The sequence below is a fragment of the Colossoma macropomum genome, unplaced genomic scaffold, assembly GCF_904425465.1.
Source record: "Colossoma macropomum unplaced genomic scaffold, Colossoma_macropomum, whole genome shotgun sequence".
In the NCBI taxonomy this organism is placed as follows: Eukaryota; Metazoa; Chordata; class Actinopteri; order Characiformes; family Serrasalmidae; genus Colossoma; species Colossoma macropomum.
In genome coordinates, this window is record NW_023494794.1 from 30,512,396 (window position 1) to 30,535,951 (window position 23,556).

General features: G+C 41.6%; 1 protein-coding gene across 3 annotated transcripts in view; it reads right to left on the reverse strand.

The window, feature by feature from the left end:
* The window catches only part of LOC118814936, a 28,631-nt gene extending 10,114 nt beyond the window's left edge, over positions 1 to 18,517 (reverse strand). Inside the window, exons 1-7 of one of the 3 annotated variants that reach the window (XR_005007770.1) lie at positions 18,378 to 18,517; positions 17,500 to 17,666; positions 15,137 to 15,286; positions 14,941 to 14,969; positions 14,779 to 14,812; positions 14,286 to 14,364; positions 10,802 to 12,360 (exon numbers count right to left, since the gene is read on the reverse strand). Coding sequence is in view for 1 of the 3 variants with exons in the window: in XM_036580835.1 (XP_036436728.1) it covers positions 12,060 to 12,360; positions 14,286 to 14,310 (326 nt within the window). In the remaining 2 variants the exon portion in view is untranslated. Of the gene's footprint in view, positions 1 to 10,801; positions 12,361 to 14,285; positions 14,464 to 14,778; positions 14,813 to 14,940; positions 14,970 to 15,136; positions 15,287 to 17,499; positions 17,667 to 18,289 lie in introns of those variants that run through there. The other 2 variants (XR_005007769.1, XM_036580835.1) reach the window with 2 other exon arrangements.
* Positions 18,518 to 23,556: the final 5,039 nt, after the last annotated feature.

A 23,556-nucleotide genomic window follows, 5' to 3' on the forward strand; every position in this document is an offset into this window, starting at 1 on the left:
TCATATGACATGCAGCCACAACATGCAGCGCAGCAAAGCTTCAGATCAGCTAAACTGTTCCAGCCTCATCTGGAGAAGGTTCCTGGACTCTCAGTGTTGACCGTGTCATTTCCCTCCTCGCGGCTGATGGTGTCTGAACTCATCACCTCGTCTTCCTGACCCTCTGGTGGGTCAGAATTAGAGCCTGGAGCTGTCTGACATAATTTGCCTGTTCTATCTTCGTTTTTAGGATTTTCTGCATGTTTGCCTTTGGAACCCAAATGTTCTGATCTATTTCTGGGAGGACGATCATGATCTCATCTCCCCTCCTCTTCAGTTCATCCTCTCTTGTTCTCTGCTGGGATGCTGTAGAAGCTCCAGCCTGACTCTCCTCTCTGCTCATGGTGCTTTCAGCTTCACTTTCCCCAGACTCAGATATGTCTGCCCACAGTGGTGTCAGTTCAAACCCCAAACGACAGAGACCTTGCAGGGAAAAAAAACACTGAATCTTACTCATGTGGAAATGTGTGAGTGTAAAATGAATGTTTATATACAATAACAAAATCCTGATTTAGTGAGTTTGTTTTGGTTTAGTGAGCTGTTTGTTTGGCTGTTGTTCTAAATAGCTACATTATGCCGTGTGACGCTGTAGAGGTTATCAGGTCTGTTTCGATGATTTCAGCGCTGTGGTGATGTGACGATCCCTGACAGTTAATAACGTGTTTATAAGCTGTAAACTCTCAGTCAGACGTGCTTGTGCTGTATTAGCAGGCTGGAATGATGATGTGAGTGAACAGCTGTGTGTGATGTGTGTTTAAAGGTACAGCAGGATTCCCAGGACTCCTTTCAGTAATCTGAGTGCAGAAACATTTGAAGTTTTATTTTACATTGTTTCACTTTTAAATACCTTCAAAATATGAAATTACTTACCTTCATTCATCAGTGCTTCATCCATCCTTTCCAGCATTTTATTCTTCTCCTCTTCCTGCTTTCTGTGGACTTCTAGTTCTTAAAAATGTAAAATGTGGAGAATCAGATTTAAAACTCTGTTCAGGAAGAACTGAAATCTCAGTTTGTTCCACTGTAACTTTCACCTGCATTTCCTCTCCAAAACAAGGTGTTTTTAATAACTCCATTTCAGACAGTGTCTACGGCGCGCCGGGTGGCGGAGGAAGCAGGGAGTGGCTGAGGGCGCAGCGCTGCTGTTGCCGCTGCCTCCAATGGTGCAAGGGAGGATGCCGCAAGCTGCAAGGAATTCTGCGGAGGAGGACGCAGTGCTCAGTCTATCTGCTCCAGCGCCCTGAGGGAGGATGTGGAGGGGTGTGTGCCTCTGCATGGCCCAGAGACTCTGCTCGGACTCTGTGAGGTCACCAGAACAGCTGACAACTCAAAGGGGGGCTAAGTAGCATCTATGCAGCATCTACTGGCTCCTTTGGCCAAGGATACGTGGGAGATGTGGCCATCGAGAACAGCCATGCACTGACCCTGGCTGGAGCGCCGGACTCGTAAGAGAGACTTTAATCTTGTAAATGTGTTGATATTGGTGGATTAAAGATGTGTACAGGTGTGGCTCGTGCTGAGCTGTGGGGCAGTGTGTGCAGTGTTAGGGCCAGGTGGAAGTGTACGATTAGAAGTGACCTGTCTGCTGTCTCAGCCGTGGCAGGAAGCGCTGAGCGGCTCCTGCTGCTGTGTTTAATAAAAGAGCGTTCACTTAAAGCCCTAAGTTTCCTGCATCTTCTTCTATGCCAAAGCCACAATAAGACGCAGAGGAAGAAGCTCAGAGTGTTTTCACCACTGTGCTGTTTTTATTTCACAGTGACAGGAAAGAGTGCAGGTTTTGGCTTTGTGTGCTTTGCAGTGTGTTTAACTAGAAATAAAACTTTTTTTTATTCTGCTTGCTGCTGAATATATTTGATTATATTTCCAGAACCCACAGTCTGGGAGATGCTGAGGTGAGGAGTGAACGGACTGTAGAGGAGCCTGTAGGGGCTGATAGAGACGACACTCACCTCCATTCAGCCTCTCCAATTCTTCTCTCAGTTCCGGGTCATCTGGGAGTGAGGGTCGCAGATATGCAGCTGGATGAATGAAAAAACAGAGTTAATCTAATTTTTAATCTGCTTGAACAGCCAAAAATGATGTAATCACTATTTTCACTGATGTAGGTTGAATAAAACAGAACAGTCAGTAATATAATATGCAGCTGTGCTCACGCTGCCGTTGTTTCTCTTGTTTTATCCACTCTGTAACTTTATCCAGAGCTTCCTGGTTCCTCTGGCATCTCAGGAGTCCTGTATCCTCATAGAACAGACAGTCCACAGTGAGAGTTTTCTCTCTGGTTACTGCTCTGCTGCTGTCTGGTACAGTGCAGTCTGGGTCAAATGTGTGATGGAGAACCACTAGAACAGCAGGTTTGGAGACTGTAGTAAAGAAAAACATGCATGAACTCATTAAAGTGAATAAATTAATGAAGGTTATACACAGATGCTCGAGTTATGAAGGACTATATAAATACAGCACACCTGAGTGGCATCAAGCTCTTCTTGGGATCCTGTAATTAAACTCATTAGTGTTCCAGACTGATTACAGAACTGAGTACCTGAAGAACTCTGAAGTTGGTGCAGCGCTATTTGAATGTCAGTTCCAGCTCGAGAAACGACAGGACAGAACAGCAGAATGACGTCACTCCCCTCCTCTGATGTCATCACCAGGCTGGGGAACCTTTCAGACAGACGCCTTATAAAGTCCTGATCAGAGTTCAGAGGATTTCCCACCTTTATGACTGAGAACTTCACTGTTTCTACAGAATCACAGAGAAGAATTAAACATGATTATTCTTCTTTATTCCGCTTTATTTATTCTTAATGAATGTTTACATTAGAATGAATAAACACTCTTCTGCCATATAAACTGTACAATCAGTGACTACAAAGCAATGAGCAGCACTACTGTTATCTGATTTATCTTCTTCTTCTCAGTCCATATTTTTGTCTGCTAAATCATCCAGCTGTTTTTGAGATATCGGCCACGTTCCTACTCTGGAATGTTTGGTCTGATCGGGAATGCTGTGCTTCGATACAGCTTTTTGATCAGGTGTATGGTTTTTGATATAATTACCGTTGAATGATGATTTTTCCTATAGGAATGAATGGGAGGCAAAAGTTTATGCACTAAGCTAATATTACAGTGATAGATTCGGACCACCCTATTAAACATGAGGGATACCATAGCAACAAACTAGCAACCCTTAGCAACCACCTAGCAACACCAGAGCAACCATCTAACACCCTATCAAGCACCTGGGATACCATATCAACAACATAGCAACCCCCTAGCAACCACCTGAGATACCATAACAACTGCCAAGAAGCACACTCTAGTAACAACTTGCAATACCATAGCAACCACCTGGCAACACCTTAGCAACCAATTTAGATACTATACCAACCACCATCATCATAGCGAACACCTGGGATACCATAGCAACTGCTTAGCAATGCCATAGCAACCATCTGGGAAATCATAGCAACCACCTAGCAACACCTTACCAGTCACTAGAGTATAGTGGCTAACATTACTTGGCTACTTTACTACAGTGAGTTAATTCCTGTTTATTTACAACAAAACCCGGGTGTAGTCAGTTCTTAGCGCCCCCTAACTGCTGTTTGCTTGGCTGTTGTTTAAAGTGGCCACGTTATGCAACACTGTAGAGGTTATCCTTGCTGTATGGGTGGATCTATGGCTCTTTGGTGACGCGTGTGTTCATGACAGATTGGAGTTACTGAGGTGAAACTAACGATGCTGGGAATGTAGAATAAACATCAGAACTGTAGATTTTCCAGGATTCAGTTTTAATTTAACATTTTTAATTATCTTCAGAAAACTAAACTACTGATCTTCATTCATCTGTGCTTCTTCTGTGTCTGTTAGCATTTTAATTTCCTGCTGTCTGTTCATCTCTTTAATCTCTGTAAAATGAGAAGAGAATGAGATTTAAATCTGCTCAGGAGGAACTGAAATCGTCTCAGGTAAAGAGTTAAATTAGTGTTAGTTTGTGAGTGTTTGAACTGTTAGACTGTAGAAGAGCCTCATAGAGACGACACTCACCTCCCCTCAGCCTCCTCACCTCTGCTCTCGGGTCCTGATGGAAGACTGTAGTTAGTAAATGCTGATTGTCCTGTATTTTCACAAAACTTACCTACCATTTTAAAATACTGTAAAAAACATTTTAACAAAGTAAAATATACTTTTGAGAGTCTAAAATTCACGTAAGATCCTGATGTGTTTAAGAGTGTTCAGGGCTCTAATCTGTCACTGCTGTAGAGCAGCTGAGAGACTCACCCTGATCAGCAGTTCTGAGGCAGCCAGCTCAGTTAGAGCTGGATTAAAGAGAAAACAGTGAGTTAATCTCACTTTTAATCTCATTATACGGAACCACTGCACTGCTTGATCATTATTTTCACTGATATAATCTGAATAAAACAGAGTAGTAATATAATACGCAGCTGTGCTTACATGGCTGTTGTGTTTCTGGCATCGTCTAAAGAGAAACCAGAAGAGCAGATTAGGAAGCAGTCTGTGATACAACACTGTAAAGGCTATTGGATTATTATTGGACCTCGTTCTCCAGCTATTCTTACGAAGAAATTTCTTCTTAATCCCATTTACGCAGTTCTGACGAAGACTCTGACTCTCCAATGTTCTCTTATGTGGGTTTGTTCTTAGGTAAGAACAGAATCAACACACTCAAGAGAACAGAGGTGAGAACAGTTCTGCGCTTTAAGAACACAACATGAATCTGACGGAGACTTTTTCTTAGAACGTTTTATCAAAACACACTTAAGAACAGACTCAGGAAGATACTGAAGAACAAGGCCCATTATTATTACTATTATTATCATTATTATTATTGTCATCACTACCACCACTGCCATTAATAATGATCATTGTAATAATACTACACAGTGTTATGATTCATGCTTATTACCTGCTTATTCATAAAAACATAATACATAAGTTTAAATCTAACTGAAGAATTAAATACCTGATGTTTTATCCACTCTGTGACTTTATCCAGAGCTTCCTGGTTCCTCTGGCAGCTCAGCCAATCAGAACAGAGTAGCTCCCAAAAACACTTCAGGTGAGCGCTGATGAGTTCAGAGGAGAAAGTTGAAGTTCTCCTGTAATTCACACACAGAGCAGAGCTCACCTCACATCACTACAGAGCCATTTTATCTTTTCAACAAAATCAAACCTCCTTAGCAGCCACAACATTTTGTGTCCATTTGACCCTCTTGGCTGTAAATCTGTCTCAGTGTGTTCTGATGTGTTAGTAGAGGCTAAAAATATAATATAAATGAAACGACTGACTTTGATCTGAGTTAAGCTTTAGCTCAGCTATAGCTGCTTTTCTCGCATCTCCAGCAGGAAACTTTTCCTCTAAAGTAGAAGAGTTTCTTATAAAATGTCTCTCAACGTTCAACTCTTTACAAGGCTGAAGTCGCTTCTCATTCGCCAGCTTCTTGTTTGAATTTATCTGTTCCACCTTAAATGGTGCTTGAGGTACCAGAACTGCTGCACTCTTTAAGGTGGGACGGGACAATTTGAACGAAAAGCTGGCGAATGAGAAACTTCGGCTTCAGCTTTGTGACTTTTTAGTGTTTTACAGTTTCTTGTTGCAGATTAAACATATCAGGAAACCAGCAGGAGAGATTATAAACACAAATAAGTCCATTCATCTCCAAATTAAATCTAAATCTGTTCATCTTAAATCTCTCTCTTTGCCTTGTTGTTAGCTACTAGCTGGGCGCCAGTCTGCGCTGATCTTCAGGGTTAAAGGGTGAATCAGCAGTTCTACATTAACTCCAGAGTTTAAGACCATTTACTGTTAAACTGTGTTGAACAATCAGCAGAGCTTTATTTTATTTTTACCTACTAATCTGATTCTGCTGTGGAGCAACAACAGGACAGTAAAAGAGCCACATGCTGCCGACCGCTGACCTAGACAAACCAGAGCAGCAATCCAACAGTTTTAAACAGTGCTGTGCTGTAATATTCTGTCCAAGGGTGTGGGTTTGATTTTGATGTTGGTGGGGGTCCGCAGGGTGCCCCCTGGAAGCTGAGGCTTACTGCCATTTCATGTCATCTAAATTCTTTATTTGTAGATTTGGCAGCAGTGGTGGTCAGTATCTAAGTAAATGTAATTCATTACTGTACTTAAGTACTTTTCTGTGTATCTGTACTGAAGTTTTTCCATTTTGGGGGACTTTTTCCTTTCACTCCACTACATTTCAGAGTCTAATATCTCACTTTTTACTCCACTACATTATGAGAAATCTGTTGTTCCTTTTGGTTTATGTGTGTATAAAAACGTAACAGGTCAAAACGAAAGAAGCACAAAGTAAGAACACCAATCAGGGCACAGCGGTCACTTTGTTTTGAGCTTGTTTTGACCTGTTGGTCATACCGACCCAGTGCAGCACACGGTTCAACATCAGTGCAGCAGTGTAAAATTTTGGGAGAGTCTATTCAACATAAATGATGAACTAACCTAACTTTGTGTAAATAGACCACAATATAGAAATATGTACTCATATGCAGTTGTGACTGACGTGTCTTTATTCTGAATTTATACAAACACATTTCATTTTATAGTAAATTAGTTTTGTAACTAAGTTGTAAATAAATCTTAAACTGAAACTTTGCTTGTTTGTAAAGTGATTTCAGAGCCACTCAGTTCTACCTGATGGAAACTGTTTGCCTTCAGTGTTTTGTGCTGATGATAATTTTAATAGACATCAGCGTCACTAATTAATGACATTCTATTAAAAGACTGGTTTACCAAGAGAGACACTGGAGTATTTTCACCTAAAATGAGTTAATGAAGCGAGTCTTGTTACAAAAATGATAATAGGACATCAGAGCCATAATTAATCTTTTAGTACTTTTACTTTCATACTTAAGTACATTTGAAGGCAAATACTTTTGTACTTTTACTCAAGTGGAGGTCTAAAGGGAGGAACTTCTACTTTTACTGCAGTAATATTTTACCTTGGGTGTCTCTACTTTAACTCAGGTACATGACTTGTGTCAATAATGATTTTCTGTCAGTATGTTCCCGAGACACTGATCACACAATTTGGATTATGTTATCCAACAAAATCACTTTTTCTGGAAGGTGGAAAAGGTTTATAAACTGGTAGCTACATTTTCCAGCCTTTTCCCTTCAGCGCTGTGCCTGTCACAGAACCTCAGACACTCAAGGCTCAACTCAGACTCGCACCTGAGAGACTTGACTCGACTCAGACCTCAGAGACACGAGACATGATTCAGACACGCACCACAGAGACTCAACACTCAACTCATACTCACACATAAGAAACATGAGACTCGACTCGGACACACACCCTGAACTTTTTAGACTCGACTCAGACTCGCACACCAGACACTCGAGACTCAACACACACTCACACCTCAGAGACTCTACTCAGACTCGACTTGCCCTGACAGTCTCGATGGAGATCTTACTGCTTCATTAATAAAACAGTTTAGATGCCAATAATAACTAATGTACATTAGATATATACAGAAAAGTGTAAGATTCAGTTACAGGGTGATTACAGAACTGCGTACCTCTTACAGCACGAAGTCTCTTCAGCGCCCATTTGATATCAGTTCTAGCTCGAGAAACCATCGGACAGAAAAGCAGAACAACATCACTCTCCTCCACTGACGTCTCCTTCAGGCCGGGTAATCTTTCACTCAGCCTTCTTATAAAGTCCTGATCAGAGCTCAGTGTTTTTCCCACCAGAATGACTGAGTACTTCACTGTTTACACAACAGAAATCATAAAGAAATCACACTCAGGAAAATCAGGTTTATCTATGAGCTGCTTAAACACACAGAACTTTATTTCCCTTCATAAATAACTCCAATAAACACTCACTGTTCCAAACATCACAGGAAATGTTTACTAAATTTCCATTATATGTAACTGAAGATTTAGATGTTCAGTCCTGTTACTCAGCAGCAGAGCAGACAGACACAGACATCACAGCACTGCTCACCTACTGGTGGACCTTTGGGTGAAACAACCCGTGTAAAAAACCATGGAGACATCCTCTCTGCTGGACTATGAGTGAGTCAGAGTGAGTCAGACCGAGTCCGAGTGAATCACAGTAAATCAGAGTGAGTCAGACCGAGTCAGAGTGAGACAGAGTGAGTCAGTGATTCAGAGTGAGTCAGTGTGACTCAGAAAGAGAGTGAGTTAGAGTGACTCAGAGAGAGTCAGAGTGGGTCAGAGTGAGTCAGAGTGACCCAGAGTGAGTCAGAGTGAGTCAGAGTGATTCTGAGTGAGGCAGAGTGAGTCAGAGTGAGTTAGTGAGTCATAGTGAGTCAGTGATTCAGAGAGAGTCAGAATGAGTCAGAATGAGTCAGAGGTGTCTGAAATATGCAGTGAGATCAGCTGCTGTTGAAACGCTGTTTCACACTCAGAGTTTATTCAGGAACCTGATGAGGAAACACAGCGTTAAATATGACCAAACAGGCACTTTATAAGAACACAGTGTTGAACTTCACTGTACGCAGTGCAGTGATGAGCTCAGTGACCAGGAATATCTGATAGTATTGATCAGATCAGGCGCGTCTGATCCACAGAGGGCCAGTGAGTCAGCAGGTTTTCACTCTCAGCAGGAGCTCCTGATCAGTTCTCTGAGGACTGAGAGCGACTGATCAATAACTCGATCAGCAGGATGAAGGTTCACCATGAAGAACACACAAACAAAGCATCTTCAAAATGAACCCAGAAGCTTCAGAACATTCTGAGAAGACTGACAGGATCAGACTCCAAACTGATGATGTTTAAACTCAACACTGAGCTTTTAGATAGACCTTATATTCTGGTGTGTCTGATAAAACAGAAATCAGACACAGATCAAAAGAAACAGCAGTTACTCACCCAGCTCTTCCTCACAGGTCTGTCCTCATACACTCACACTGCACACACACTCTTACACCGCACCGACTCTGTACTGCCCTCTGTAGCTCACTGTGTAGAACTGCACACAAACACCTTCCCTATCAGTGAGGGATGTGAAGCCTCAGTCAGTGTTGGACACATATAGAATATAGAACAACGATTAAACTATACTCCATATATTAGAATAACAATGACAATATCAAACCTCAGAAATAGTTCATATGGAAATACTGGCCTCATACCAAACAGGGCTGTTTAGGCTCCGCCCTCACTCATCACACCACAGCTGATTGGCTGAAATGAGGACAGACGTTCTAGTAATTACCTCCTAATGAGAAACTCTCAGTAATTAGGATGTTCTAATGACGTCGGCTCCACATTTTCCAACTTGAAGTCCTAAATGAGAACAACTCATTTAAAATACTCGAACATAAACTCTACATATGCATTCATTTGAATATTTGTATTGGTCTGAGAAACAGCTCTGAAGCTCACCTGGAGACCCCAGATGTGGACCACCACCATGATCAGGAGGAGAACTCTTTAGACAGCAGGGACTGAACTCTGACTCTCTTTCAAAAGGGTTCTATATATCACCAAAAAGGTTCTACTATTGTGACCAGCTTGATGTTGTAAAATAGAAGAACCCATTTTGGTGCTATATAGAACCTTATACAACACATTCTCCATCAACCTGAAGAACCATTTCACCAGGCAAAGAACCCCTTAATCATGCAAAGGGTTGTTTAAGTGTTCATGGTTCCATATAGAACCACTTTCTGTTCTAAAGAAGCATTCCTCCATTTTTTGGAGCTGCTCCTCATTGTCAGTAGCACTCCTGACTTTGGACACCAGAGGTCAGCATCCCCCAAATTCTGAGGCCGATTCAATGTCAAGTCATTCCCCTCACCTGTTTATCACTAACTACCTCCCCTACAAATACCCCGCCCCCCAAACCTACCTTCTCTCCCCTGTGAAGCTTTGCAGTCCGGAGCCTCCTCCCTCTGTCTGTGGTCATTCTCAACTGTTGTGCTGGCCTTTTGACTTTCTGTTCTGGTGGATCTTGTTTTTGGTCATTTTGCCCTGTATTTGTTCCTGTTTTCTGGACTTGTTTTGCCTGGCTTTTGTCTCGTTGCACTGAATTCTTGGATACTTTTGATGGTTATGTTCTTGATTAGCTAGTTCCTGACCGCTGCATATTCTTTGTTGGGCTATTAAACTTTGTATTAAACCTGCAAACGGATCCTTTCAACTCGCCTACACCAACTTCACACTCATGATCTTGTGTACTGGAGCCACAAAGAGAGAAACACAGCTACGAAGTGCTGAGAGCAAAACTTTACAAAGACACAAACAGGACAATTAACAATACACAAACACTGATGACACAACAGCACATAGATGAGGGTCATGTTAAGGGGGAGGAGGGGGGCATTATTCTGCTGTGTAACTGCTGAAGATGAAATGTCCAGATCATCAGCTATAATGAGAGGGAAATGAGTGAACTGGTAGGACCAGCTTTAATTTGCATTACATGAAAACAAATCAGCTGTGATCAAATATCCTGCACGTCTCTGTGAAGCTGCTCTTTCAAACTCTGCCAAGACTGCAGAGTCCCGATCACACAAACTACCGGCCACTCCCACTCGGCTCTCTGCTGCTGCACCTGCTGCCCTCTGCTGAAGAATGACCTGTGTCTAGTGGATCAGTGGAGAACTGCTGATTATCACGTGCCCACCTGATCTCAGATCACTGTTCTAACATATACGTAACTTTTATGAGCTTTTTCATTTTGTGCATCATGATAAACACAAACATTTCAACAAACAACAAGTAATGCTTATATTAATTTAATTTACATTTATTTCCTTTATTTCATGGACAACCATCACTTAGAGCAGCGTTCCTCAGTCCGGTTCTCAGGGTCCACCACATCCACATTTTTACTGCAGCCCCTCTCACACTGCATAGGGACAGAGCAAAAACGTGGAGCGCCTGGGAACCCCAAGGACGAGTTTGAGAACCGCTGAGTTACAGAACTTTAAGTAGCACCACCACTGTAATCGTGTGAGACGTGAGAGCTAAATTTCACTATTTTCTGTGATCAAGTTAAAGATGCTGGCAGATGCACCATGTTTACGTTTACTCAGGAGGAAAGTTAAACGAATGTTCATTGGACACACTTTCACGTTGCAGTTCACCAGATATCAGTAATAACTTTTCAGAATAGTAAAATTCGTAACACTGAAACACAAAGCCTAATTAAAGGGGCCTATTATGCTCATTTTAGTGTTGATAATTTTATTTTTGTTATACTAGAACAGATTTACATCCTTCAGTGTTCCAAAAACACATTTTCCTCATACTGTTCATCTCTATTCGCCCTCTGTCTGAAAAGCTCTGTTAAAACTCCTGTCTTTAAGCCTCGCCTACTGATGAGCTCAGTGTACTCTGATTGGTCAGCTCGCCCACAGCCCACCCCTCCAGGTTCCGGCCCTGTCCTGCAGTCTGCAGACAGACTCTTCTCTCCTGAGCAGCTGTAACTCCGCTGTGGCTGTTTCTCCAGCAGTGCCGGTGCTGCCGTATCAATAGGCGGGCAGTAAGGACTGTGTTACGAGATGATGTCATCCTGTAACAAAGGAAAAGGGCTGGAATTCCAACGAGGCGTTTCAGGCTGCTGAGAAAAGTGGGTTCTGTGGGAGAGAGTTTCTCCCTCTGGAGGGAACAATGACATTTGGGACTCTGCAGAACATTTACATAAACAACAAGATACAACACACTGAAGAAAAGAGAACAATGGAGAAGCATAATAGGCTCTCTTTAAGATCAGTATCTGGAAGAAGAACTTATCTGCAAGGAGTTTGTCGCGCTCAAACTAAATCAGACATTTCTATCTTCCTGACCCTCTGGTCGTTCCTCAGGACTTGAATCGGTCTTTACATTTTGGTTCTCATTTACCTTCAGGTCTTTTCTTCTCAGCATTTTCTGTATTTTTGACTTTGGAACCCAAATGACCTGTTCTAGTTCTGGGAGGATGATCATAATCTGATCTGTCTCTGTTCCATAAACCCTCCTGATCTCCTCCATCTGCTCCTGGTAGAGCCTCTTACTTTCTTCCAGATCTTGTTTTCTCTCAGATTCAGGAATGTTTTCTTTAGGTTGTTGATCTCTGTGTTTAAACCTGTTGTGCACATGTTGGACTGTAGTCCAGTCGTAGGCGTCAGTCCCAGTTTCTCCATCAACCCCCTTCTGTTCTCTCTCTGTCTGCTGTGGTGCTGTAGATGCTCCAGGCTGGTTCTCCTCCTCTCTGACCTGGATGGGGTTTCCAGCTTTGCTTTTCCCAAACTCAGGATCCTCCATCCTCACCATCTTCAGATCTGAGACAATCCCCAACCTACAGAGACCTTTTAGGTAAAACACACACAGCTTTAATACTGAGTTCTTCTTTAGGTCTCTGCAGCGTCATATATATAAACACTATATGGACAAAAATATTGGGACACCCGTCCTAATTATTGAGTTCAGGTGTTTCAGCTACACCCATCAGTAACAGGTCGATAATATTAAGCGCACGGCCTTGCAGTCTCGATAGGCAAACACTGGCAGTAGAATGGATCGTACTGAAGAGCTCAGTGACTGTAAACAGGGCTCTGTCATAGGATGCTGCCTCTGCCACAAGTCAGTTTGTGAAATTTCTGTCCTGCTAGATCTGCCCCAGACAACTGTAAGTGCTATTATTGTAAAATGGAAGCGTCTAGGAGCAACAACAGCTCAGCCCTGGAGCGCTAGACCGCTCAAACTCACAAAGCGGGACCACCAAGTGCTGAAGAACACAGTGTCTGTCCTCTGTTGAATCACTCGCTAAAGAGTTCCAAATTGTCTCTAGAAGCAACATCAGCAAGAGAACTGCACACCAGGAGCTTCACGAAATGGGTCTCCATGTCTGAGCAGCTGAACACAAGCCTAAGATCACTATGCGCAGTGCCAAGTGTCGGACTGAGGGGTGTAAAGCGCCGCAGTGGAACCGTATTCCGTGGAGTGACCAATCACTCTTCTCTATCTGTCAGTCTGATGGACGAGTCTGGGTTTGGCGAATGCCAGGAGAACGTTACCTGCCTGACTGCACTGTCCCAGCTGTAGAGTTTGGTGGAGGAGGGATGATAATATGGGGCTGTTTTTCAGGGGTTGGTCTAGAACCCTTAGTTCCAGTGAAGGGAAATCTTAATGACTCAGCACCAAGACATTTTGGACAGTTGTACACTTCCAACTTTGTGGAACAGTTTGGTGAAGAACCTTTCCTGTTCCAGCATGACTGAGCCCCAGTGCACAAAGCAGCTCCATAAAGGCCTGACTGGGTGAGTTTGGTGTGGAAGAACTTGACTGGCCCTCACAGAGCCCTGACCATAACCCCTTTGGGATTAAACACCTTTGGGATGAACTAGAACGGAGATTGTGAGTCAAGCGCCTGTAGGTGTCCCAATACTTTTGTCCACATAGTGTATGTTAATGTGAAGTGATATTGCAGACTGATGTATTAGGTTTGTGAGAAGGCGAGCGTGTAAAGTTAAAACACAATCTGCTGAATGATCTTTATCAATTGTGGATTCAGGCGCTACATCAGTGACACAATCACCAGTAAGACATGTTCTACTGCACATCTCCTAACAGGCGGAGGGCTGAGTCTCTCTGTCTGCCTCAGTTTTTGACTCCTGGCTAAGAACTGAGTCAAACTCTCTCTTACATACATTACTGTTTATTGTGATTGCAGTTTTGATTGTCAATCTTCACATTTTTATAAACCATCATAATAAGTCTTAAAGATAATCAACAAATAATAAACAAAGTGACCAGTGACCAAACATCTCACACCATCTATTTTCTGTTAGTCAGTGAATCAGTATCAGCATGGTGAAGCACAGAGGACCCAGCTGGAGAGTCCAAAGATTTACTGTAGATGCACAACCTGTCAGAGTAATAAAATAACTAGAGCAAGGTGAAAATGCACAATTCATTTGTATTGTACTTCAAAGTTTGGAGTTGTTTAAATGATTAAAACACTTTTTAGAAGGCCAAAGGGAAAACAGAGGAACAGGAATGTGAAATTCACAGGAAAGTGGAGCCACTCTTTTTCCCAAAGGAGTCAGAATTACTAGCTGTCCGAAGCAACTGCCGCAATGTCAGCATACAGAACTATAATGGTAGCCACTACACTGTCTAATCACTATAAAGCAGGATTTCCAGGACTCCTTTCTGTAATCTGAGTGCAGAAGCGTTTGAAGTTTTATTTCACATTGTTACACTTTAAATACCTTAAAAATATGAAACTTACCTTCATTCATCAGTGCTTCATCCATCCTTTCCAGAATGTTATTTTTCTGTATTTCATAGCGTGTTTCTCTCTTCAGTCTCTGTAAAATGAGAACAGAATCAGATTTTCTTTTTTTTTTAAATTTTTTCCAATTTTCTCCCCAATTCAGTCGTATCCAATTCCATCCACTAGTCCTGACTCCCCCAACCACACAACATCAGCTCTAGGAGGGTGAAGGCAAACACAGGCTTCCTCTGAGTTCTGTGAAGCTTCACCATCTTTTCAAACTGCTGCTAATGCAGCGTCACTGTACAGCTGAACGCGCTCGGAGGAGACGCTGACCGCCAGATCTGTTACGTCAGCTAACAGACGCCTGCGCTGGCAGCATCACGCTGAGTGATGGGAGCCCAGAGAACAGAACTGAAATCGTCTCAGGTAAAGTGTTAAATTAGTGTTAGTTTGTGAGTGTTTGAACTGTTAGACTGTAGAAGAGCCTCATAGAGACGACACTCACCTCCCCTCAGCCTCCTCACCTCTGCTCTCGGGTCCTGATGGAAGATTGAAGAAGACAGTAAAACCTGACTGTTCTATTTTCCTATGAGATTTAGCTTTATAATTTTAAAATATAGTGTATTGTAAAAAATTGGTTAAAAATTTATGCGGCTGAAAGACTCACCTGGATCAGTTTATCTTTCTCATCTGGTACTGAGGATGATAGATATGCAGGTGGATTCATGAATAACAGGAGAGTTAATCTCATTAAAAGGAATTACTGCACTACTTGAGCACCCACAATAATCTAATTATTATTTTCAGCGAAGTAATTTGAATAAAACACAACAGTCGGTAATGTAAAATGCAGCTGTACTTACACCACTGTTGTTTGTCTTGCTTTATCCACTCTGTAGCTTCCTGGTTCCTCTGACATCTCAGTAGTCCTGTATCCTCATAGAACAGACAGTCCACAGTGAGAGTTTTCTCTACATCATGATGGAGAACCACTAGAACAGCAGGCTTGGAGTCTACAGAAATGAAAAAGATACATGGATAAATGATCACACACTTGATCTTGGACTTCTTTATCCTCTTATTTACTGCTTTGTTTGGTTTAGTCGAAGTCTCTGATGTTGCCTGCTTGTGTTTTGACCCCTGCCTCTTGTGATTATGAGTGTTGGACAGCCCCAAATAATGGCATTCACACCTGCAACTGACCTACATGCCTCCAGTGTTAAAGAAGACTTTGCAGACCAAAGCTGCAGCAAGTGGCTTCAAAACCCCAAATGCAATCAAGCCTGTTTCCAGGGAGTCCCAAAGAATTCTTCTGGGGGGGCTACACCAATCTCACCGCAGACCCTGTGTTGCCAAGTGAGGCAATGGGAACACAATGGATGTAGAGTTCCCAACAGCAGAGAAGGGTCCCACAGCTCCACAGGGCTCCAGAGAGCACCTGCAAGCCACCACTGGGTTGCACAGTGCCACCCAGAGCTCTGGAGGACTGACCCAGAGAGCAGTGGTCTGTTGATGCCTGCTTGCAAGTCTCTGCCCAGTGCTACGAAGAGCTCTGGCCCATCAATGCCTGCCCTCAAGGCTCGGTCCAGTGCTCCGGAGAGCACTGGCTCTTCAATGTCTGCCCTCAAGCCGGCAACCATAACTGAAGCTGACTCTGTTTGTGCACCCCAGGCCACTTCAGTTGTTGCTCCCAGGACTTTAGTGCCAGCTCCAGGGCTCCAGTGCTGGCACCATGCAAGTCTTCAGTGCTGGCCCCCCAAGCAGCTGCTGCTCCTCTAGTGCTGGTTCCCTGTGTGGCTCCTGTGCCAGCTTCCCAAGCTGCTGCTCCTCTAGTGCTGGTTCCCTGTGTGGCTCCTGTGCCAGCTTCCCAAGCTGCTACTCCTCCAGTCCTGGTTCTCTGTGCAGCTCCTTTGCCAGCTCATGTTCCACTGTTTTCTATCCTGTTCTGATGCCGGCTTTTAGCACTGCTCCTCCTGTGCCGGCTGCCAGAGCTGCTCCACTGCCAGCTTTATGACTGCTTCTCCTGTGCCAGCTCTCTGCTGCTCCTTCTGTGCCAGGCTGATGGCATCACAGCTGGCTTACCAGTGCTCCAGCTCAGCTGGCCCAAATTGCTGGTCTGGCCTCCTGTCCCCTCTGTTGACCCAGTTGGTGGACTGCCCTCCCCTCTGGATTTCCTGCCAGTTGTGGCTGTGCCTCCTCATGGCTAGGGCCTGCCCTCTGTCAAGTGCTTCAGGAGCTGTGCCTTAAGGGGATTCTGTCATATAGTCTCCCCCCTCTGGGAAGACTCCACTTGGACTCTCCCTGGCTCCACCCACACACACACTCGCACACTTGCATTTGATCTACTCACTTTTACACCTATTTTTTGGTTTAGTTGATTGTGAAGTCTCTGTTTGTAACCTGAGTTTCAGGCTGTTTTTCCTTTGTTTGTGGCCGTTTTGACCCCTGCATTGTCTTTCTGTTTGTTGAATATTAATAAGTCTCTGATGCCGCTTGCCTGTGTTTAGACCCCAACTTGTTGGGGTTATGAGTGGTGGACTGCCCCAAATAATGCACACCTGCAACCATCCTACTTGCCTTAGAGAGTCTTCACAGATACTAGTGTTTTGAAGGAGAAAAGCGCTGATGGGCTTTAGATCAAGCCCGAGAAACATTTATTCCATCATTCATGTTTCTACCAGGAATGTTTTATACACTAAAATATAGATAAAAAAATAAATAATAAAGAAAACATAAAGAAATAATAAAGTAATATAACACAAAAAATGGATCTTCTATTGTTACAATGTCAAGCTTGTACCAATAAAAGAACCCTTTTTGGTGCAACATAAACCCTTCTCAAAAAGGTTCCATATAGAACCATGGTGCTGTAAAGCGTTACTCAGTTCTGCTGAGAGGTTCTCGTGCTGCTCCTCCAAAGTTACATAGCGCCATAGCAGGCGTTCCGGCAATGACAGAGACGCCGTTATAAGGTTATATAATGGTTATAAGGCGGTGTAGCGTCAATTTCATTTAGAAAACGTTATTTTATTGTGAAATTGTTACATAACGTTGCCTTAACTTTACACCCTCACCTTCATACAAACTTATTAAATCAGCCAGAGAGACTCGGCTTTCCACCTGAGGGACATCAAGCGGTTTTGGGACCTTGTATTTAAATGAACTTTTTCTAACATCAGAGTATAAAGACTCGTTAGTGTTACAGACTGATTACAGAACTGGATACCTGATAAATGCTGAAGTTTCTGTAGCACTTCATCAATGTCAGTTACGGCTCGAGAAACGACAGGACAGAACAGCAGAATAACGTCACTCTCCTCCACTGATGTCCTCTCCAGGGTAAGTCCAGATGAGAGTTCAGTGTATTTCCCACCTCAACGAATGAGAACTTCACTATTTCCACAACAGAAATCACACAAAAGAGAAATTACAGTTTAAACATGAGCTGAGAAGAAAAAGACAAAACATTCTGTTCTTCTGCTGTTTGTCACAGGAAACATTTACTAAACTTCTCATTTTATTTATTCTTAATGAACATTTAGATCAGAATAATAAACACTGCCCTATTAACTAAACTGTACAAATAAATTCTGTGTGTATTTTATGTAGGGCTGGGCAATATGATGATACATTATTGTCACCATGATAAAATGTTATCATGAAACATTAAGAACATCCTCAGTACTTAAAGAACACTAACTATGTGTTTCATTACAAAGTGAGCACAATCAGTCTTTTTAACTGGATTTAGTGCAGTTTGTTAAACACTGAACACAAATCTTTGTACACTTTTAAAAAAGATGGTTTTACAAGGGTTCTTTAGTAAAGACAATAGTTCTATATAGAACCATGAGCACTCAAAGAACCATTTGCATGCTGAAATGGTTCTTTGCGTGATGAAATGGTTGTTCAGATTGATTGAGAATCTGCCCTATATGGTTCTGTATAGAACCTTTTTAAAAGTGTTGTATATCACACTAAAAAGGGTTCTGCTATTGTTAATGTCAAGCTTGTACCAGTAGAAGACCACTTTCTGGTGCTATATGGAGCTTCTGTTATTCAGCAGCAGTAATTCAGCCACAGAAACATCACAGCAGTGCTCACCTTTGGGGGGATCTCTAGGTTTGAAGAATGACCAGAACTCAGCCATCCTCTCTGCTGGACTGAGTGAGTCAGAGTGAGTCAGAGAGAGAGTCAGAGTGAGTCAGAGAGAGTCAGAGTGAGTCAGTGAGTCAAACTAAGTAAGAGAGAGATTCAGAGTGAGTCAGAATGAGTCAGAGCGTGTCAGAGCGAGTCTCAGTGAGTCAGAGAGAGTCAGAGTGAGTCAGTGACTCAGACTGAGTCAGAGAGAGAGTCAGAGTGACTCAGAGTGAGTCAAAGTAAGTCAGAGTGAGTAAGAGAGAGATTCAGAGTGAGTCAGAATGAGTCAGAGCGTGTCAGAGCGAGTCTCAGTGAGTCAGAGAGAGTCAGAGTGAGTCAGTGACTCAGACTGAGTCAGAGAGAGAGTCAGAGTGACTCAGAGTGAGTCAAAGTAAGTCAGAGTGAGTAAGAGAGAGATTCAGAGTGAGTCAGAATGAGTCAGAGCGTGTCAGAGCGAGTCTCAGTGAGTCAGAGTGAGTCAGAGTGAGTCTCAGTGAGTCAGAATGAGTCAGTGGTGTCTGAAATATGCAGTGAGATCAGCTGCTGTTGAAACGCTGTTTCACACTCAGAGTTTATTCAGGAACCTGATGAGGAAACACAGCGTTAAATATGACCAAACAGGCACTTTATAAGAACACAGTGTTGAACTTCACTGTACGCAGTGCAGTGATGAGCTCAGTGACCAGGAATATCTGATAATATTGATCAGTTTTCTGAGGACTGAGAGCGACTGATCAATAACTTGATCAGCAGGATGAAAGTCCACTATGAAGAATGCAGAAATAAAGCCTCTTCAAAATAAACCCAGAAGCTCCAGAACATTCTCAGAAGATTGACCGGATCAGACTCCAAACTGATGATGTTTAAACTAGTGATGCTTCAGTATCATTTTTTTAGACTAAGTACATTTTTTAGTACTCGTCAATATTGAGTCTGATATCACACTGAGTTCCTACTTAGAATGAAGTAGCTGTCAGTGTAAAGGAGTGTAATGAACTTTAACAGGTAAATCATTAAATTTATCTGATGTTAATGAAGGTCGTGATCTCACTCTGCTACATCAGTGATCTCTGATCGAGCAGCGCTGCAGTGGAGGTTTAGTTCCCCATCAGAAAAGCTCTTCTGTACAGCTGTAAGTAAAGTAGGTTTCATAGTTTTGATCCTCATCTGTCTCTTCCAGCAGCAGCACAGCGGCAGCAGGTTTTGTTGGCCTGTGTGTCTCCACCCGTGTTGGGGAAGCGGTTGTGATTGTGTGTTTATAAACGGTCTATAATCTCTCAGTGTATTCTGGTGGGAATCTGCCGAGGTGGAATGTTTAGAGTGAAGTGAAAAATGGTTAATTTTAAGAACCTTACAGAGGAAGAAAATAAAGAATGTATAAATAATATGTTAAACAAAAAACTACCAGAAAAGCTGAGAGATCCTCTTGGCTGATAGCAGTGAGGAGACTTCCAGTGAGAGCTGTGGTGAAGTGGAGCTGCTCTGTTAAGACAACCTTGTGCCCCATGCCGAACTGCGGAGAGGAGGAAACTTTAGAGCACTTTGTTTTAACCTGTTATCGTTCTTGAGAAGTTTGGGACAAAGTTAAAGCTGTCGGACTCAACATTGACATAAATATGAAACCTGTATTTTATGGGATTTTTAATGAAATGATGACAAAGGAAAAACAGGCTCTCTTCTGGTTAATAATCTGTATAGTGAAGTCAAAACTCTGGAAATCGAGGTGCAGGATGACTATCGATCAACTTTGTGTTTCAAGTGAGGATGTTTTTAAAAAAATAAAAACAGAACTGAAAAGACTGAAGACGATGAACATCCTGTTAAAGGATTCGGGCTTATGGGACTCAATTTATAGAATGTATTTAAAAATAATGATGTAATATTGTGATTTTCTATACTCTGTTCATTTTTGCTTCTTGTATTGTGATGAAAACTCAATAAAGTTTATATAAAAAAATTAATAAAGTGAACGACGGCTTTGTGTCCAGCTGTGGAGTCATTAGCACAGCAGCTACACTCGGATTACACCACACAGTATCAGCTGGTATCAGACGTCGGCGTCAGTGAATTTGATGAGAAATGAAATGAGTGCGGGATCAGCCCGATACTCGATACCAGTATTGATGCATCCTTAATTTAAACACATGAACACTGAGCTTTTTGATAGATCTGATAAAACAGAAATCATTAAACAGATCTAAAGAAAACACAGAGCCGATCTGCTGTTACTCACCTCAGCTCTTCCTGACGGTTCTGTCCTCTAAACACTTTCACTTTGATTTAACTCTGTACTGCACTGACTCTGTACTGCCCTCTACAGCTCACTGAGTGGAACAGCACAGGGGCAGAAGAAAGGAATTAATTACAGAAATACACTTAGCACCAGTTTTAAACTGTTTTATATTTTGGAATAACAATGGAATATTAAAAGTATGAAATGGAATTTTTTATATGGAATTATTTCAGTCAGAAATATTTAACCAAACAGGGCTGTTTAGGCAAGACGAGTCTATTTATACAGCACCTTTCAAACACTGCTGTCATTCAAAGCTTTACAAATCAGAAAATTCAGAGTCAGAGTTGTTTAAAATAAGTCAAGTAAATGCAAATAGAAAAACATAATTAAAACTATTATTTAAATAGTATTAAATTAAAATCAAATAAGAAATTTAATTAGGATAGTTAAATAATCAAATTAAAAAGAAAGTTAGATTAGGATTGAAAAAAAGTGTCGTTACAGATGAAAAGAGGTCTAGAAACGTTAACAGTAAACGGAGCTGAAAGCTCTAACAGGATCGTTTTCAGGCTGGTTTAAAGTGTCCAGTGTCGGGATCTTCTAATGCTCTCTGTCCACTGGGTCCATTTAAGAGCAGCACAGTATCTAAACGCTGCTTCTCCATGTTTAGTCTTCACCTTCGGCAGGACTGACTGACCAGTTCCTAATGATCTGAGAGTTCTGCTCGGCTCATATCGCTGCAGCAGGTCAGATAAACACGCTGCTCCTGACCATTAAGACATTATAGAGCAGGAACGGCATCAACAGATCAGTTCTGCTGGAAATAAAGGCGTGGATGAGGTTCTCCAGGTCTGCTTTAGTCAGAACATCTCTGATCTTGTTGATGTTCTTAAGGTGATAAAAAGCTGATTGCCAGAGCTGAATTAAATATGCTGCTACACAGAAAAGTGGAATTTATCACACATGAAGTAAGAAAAAAACATTGTTTTAATAGATCTAAGCAAAGTAAAATGCAATCCAATTCCAGCAGAGCGAACACCAGATTACTCCTGCAGCCATCTAAAGCCATGTAAAGGGATTGGTATCTGACCCTAAACAGACAAATACTGCTACGACCCAATAAGGCTTCCTCCTCTGTACAGCGCTGTGTGAGTTCTGACTTTTGGGCTTCTCCACCCGAACAGTGCACTATGGGTCTGTAGAGGGCGACGGTGAGGCGCAGGTAGCTGAACCCCAAACGGCCCTTTGTTAGACCCAGTAAGCGCTGCCTGTGACCCAGAGTGACCACCTTCACACACAGAGCTCCATAAAGGCAGCAGAGGGTCCACTGAGACTGACCTCAGTATCCTCAATAGTCTGTTTACACTGAGTGGACGAGCTACACTGACTCTGTATTCTCTCTCACTCTGCCATGGCGACCGATGACGTCACAATGGGCGAGTCCTGGCGCTATAAATACTCGGAGCAGCGGAGCAGCAGATCATAATGATGATGCGCTGCTGAAGGTAGGTGGTGATTTCATTCCTCTGATTCTGACTCTCCTCCTCCACCTTCACTCACTATTACTGTTATTATTACTACTATTATTATTAATATTATTACTATTACTATTATTATATTACTATTATTATTATTATTATTATTATTACTACCAATCAAATATTCTACACCTACAGAGAACATTCTCCTTTTTCAGTTATTTTTAAAATGTCCAGAAAAAGAACTGACTGTCAAAAAGAATCACAATACAACTGGGAGAACGTTCTAGATTCTATCATAATCATAATATATTACAATATAAATACATACATACATACATACATCATCTAAACCGCTTATCCTTCTGGGTCGCGGTGGGGTGCTGGAGCCTATCCCAGCTGTCATTGGGCGGAAGGCAGGATATACCCTGGACATAATAATAATAATAATAATAATAATAATAATAATAATAATTTTCTTCTTATTATTATTATTGTTATTATTATAATCGAGTATGAATATTCGAGGCTCATTTATCCGATTTCCGGCTCTTTTTCCGTAAATCAGGCGCGAGATCAGTCAGTGCTGTGAGGCTGATCTGCTGCCAGTTGTTGCTAACATGTTGCTAAGCTGCTGATTAATATTGGTTTAGTTTAAACTGGATTATTATTACTGTCTGTCCGTTTATTGATTTAATATTATTGGTTCATATTTTACCAAATTTATCCTTAAACTATACAGTATAAAATATACAATGTTCAAGTACATTTTCAAATTATTATTATTATTATTATTATTATTGTTGTTGTTGTTGTTGTTATTATTATTATTATTATTATCATTATTATTATCATTATTATTATTATTATTGTTGTTGTTGTTGTTGTTATTATTATTATCATTATTATTATTATTATTATTATGGCCCTTTCCAGCAGGAATAATTGATACAATCAGGCCAAATTAATCAAATTAATACAATCAGGAGTTAATAAAACACAATAAGATCATGGAATAATCTTTATGTTCAACCGTTGTTTAATAATTATATATATCCCTTAAAAATGTATATATATATATATATATATATATATATATATATATATATATATATATTTATTAATTTTTCTTGCGTGTTTCATTTGGTTTAGTGACATTTACTGAATGGTGTTTTAATCCAGTTATTATTATTGTTTTATGGTGTTAAATCTGTTTGTAAAGTACTGAACATAAATTGTCTACATTACTGAACTGTGATATAGTTTATTACAGCGTCCTTTTAACTGTTCGCTGTGATTCTGATTTAAACCTAGTGAATGATTTATTGATCATTGGTGTATCAGATCATATTATCACTGCAAACTGTCTCCGTTTTCTGAAAGCAGTGAATCCACTGGAGCTCTTACTGTATTACAGTGAAACTCCTCT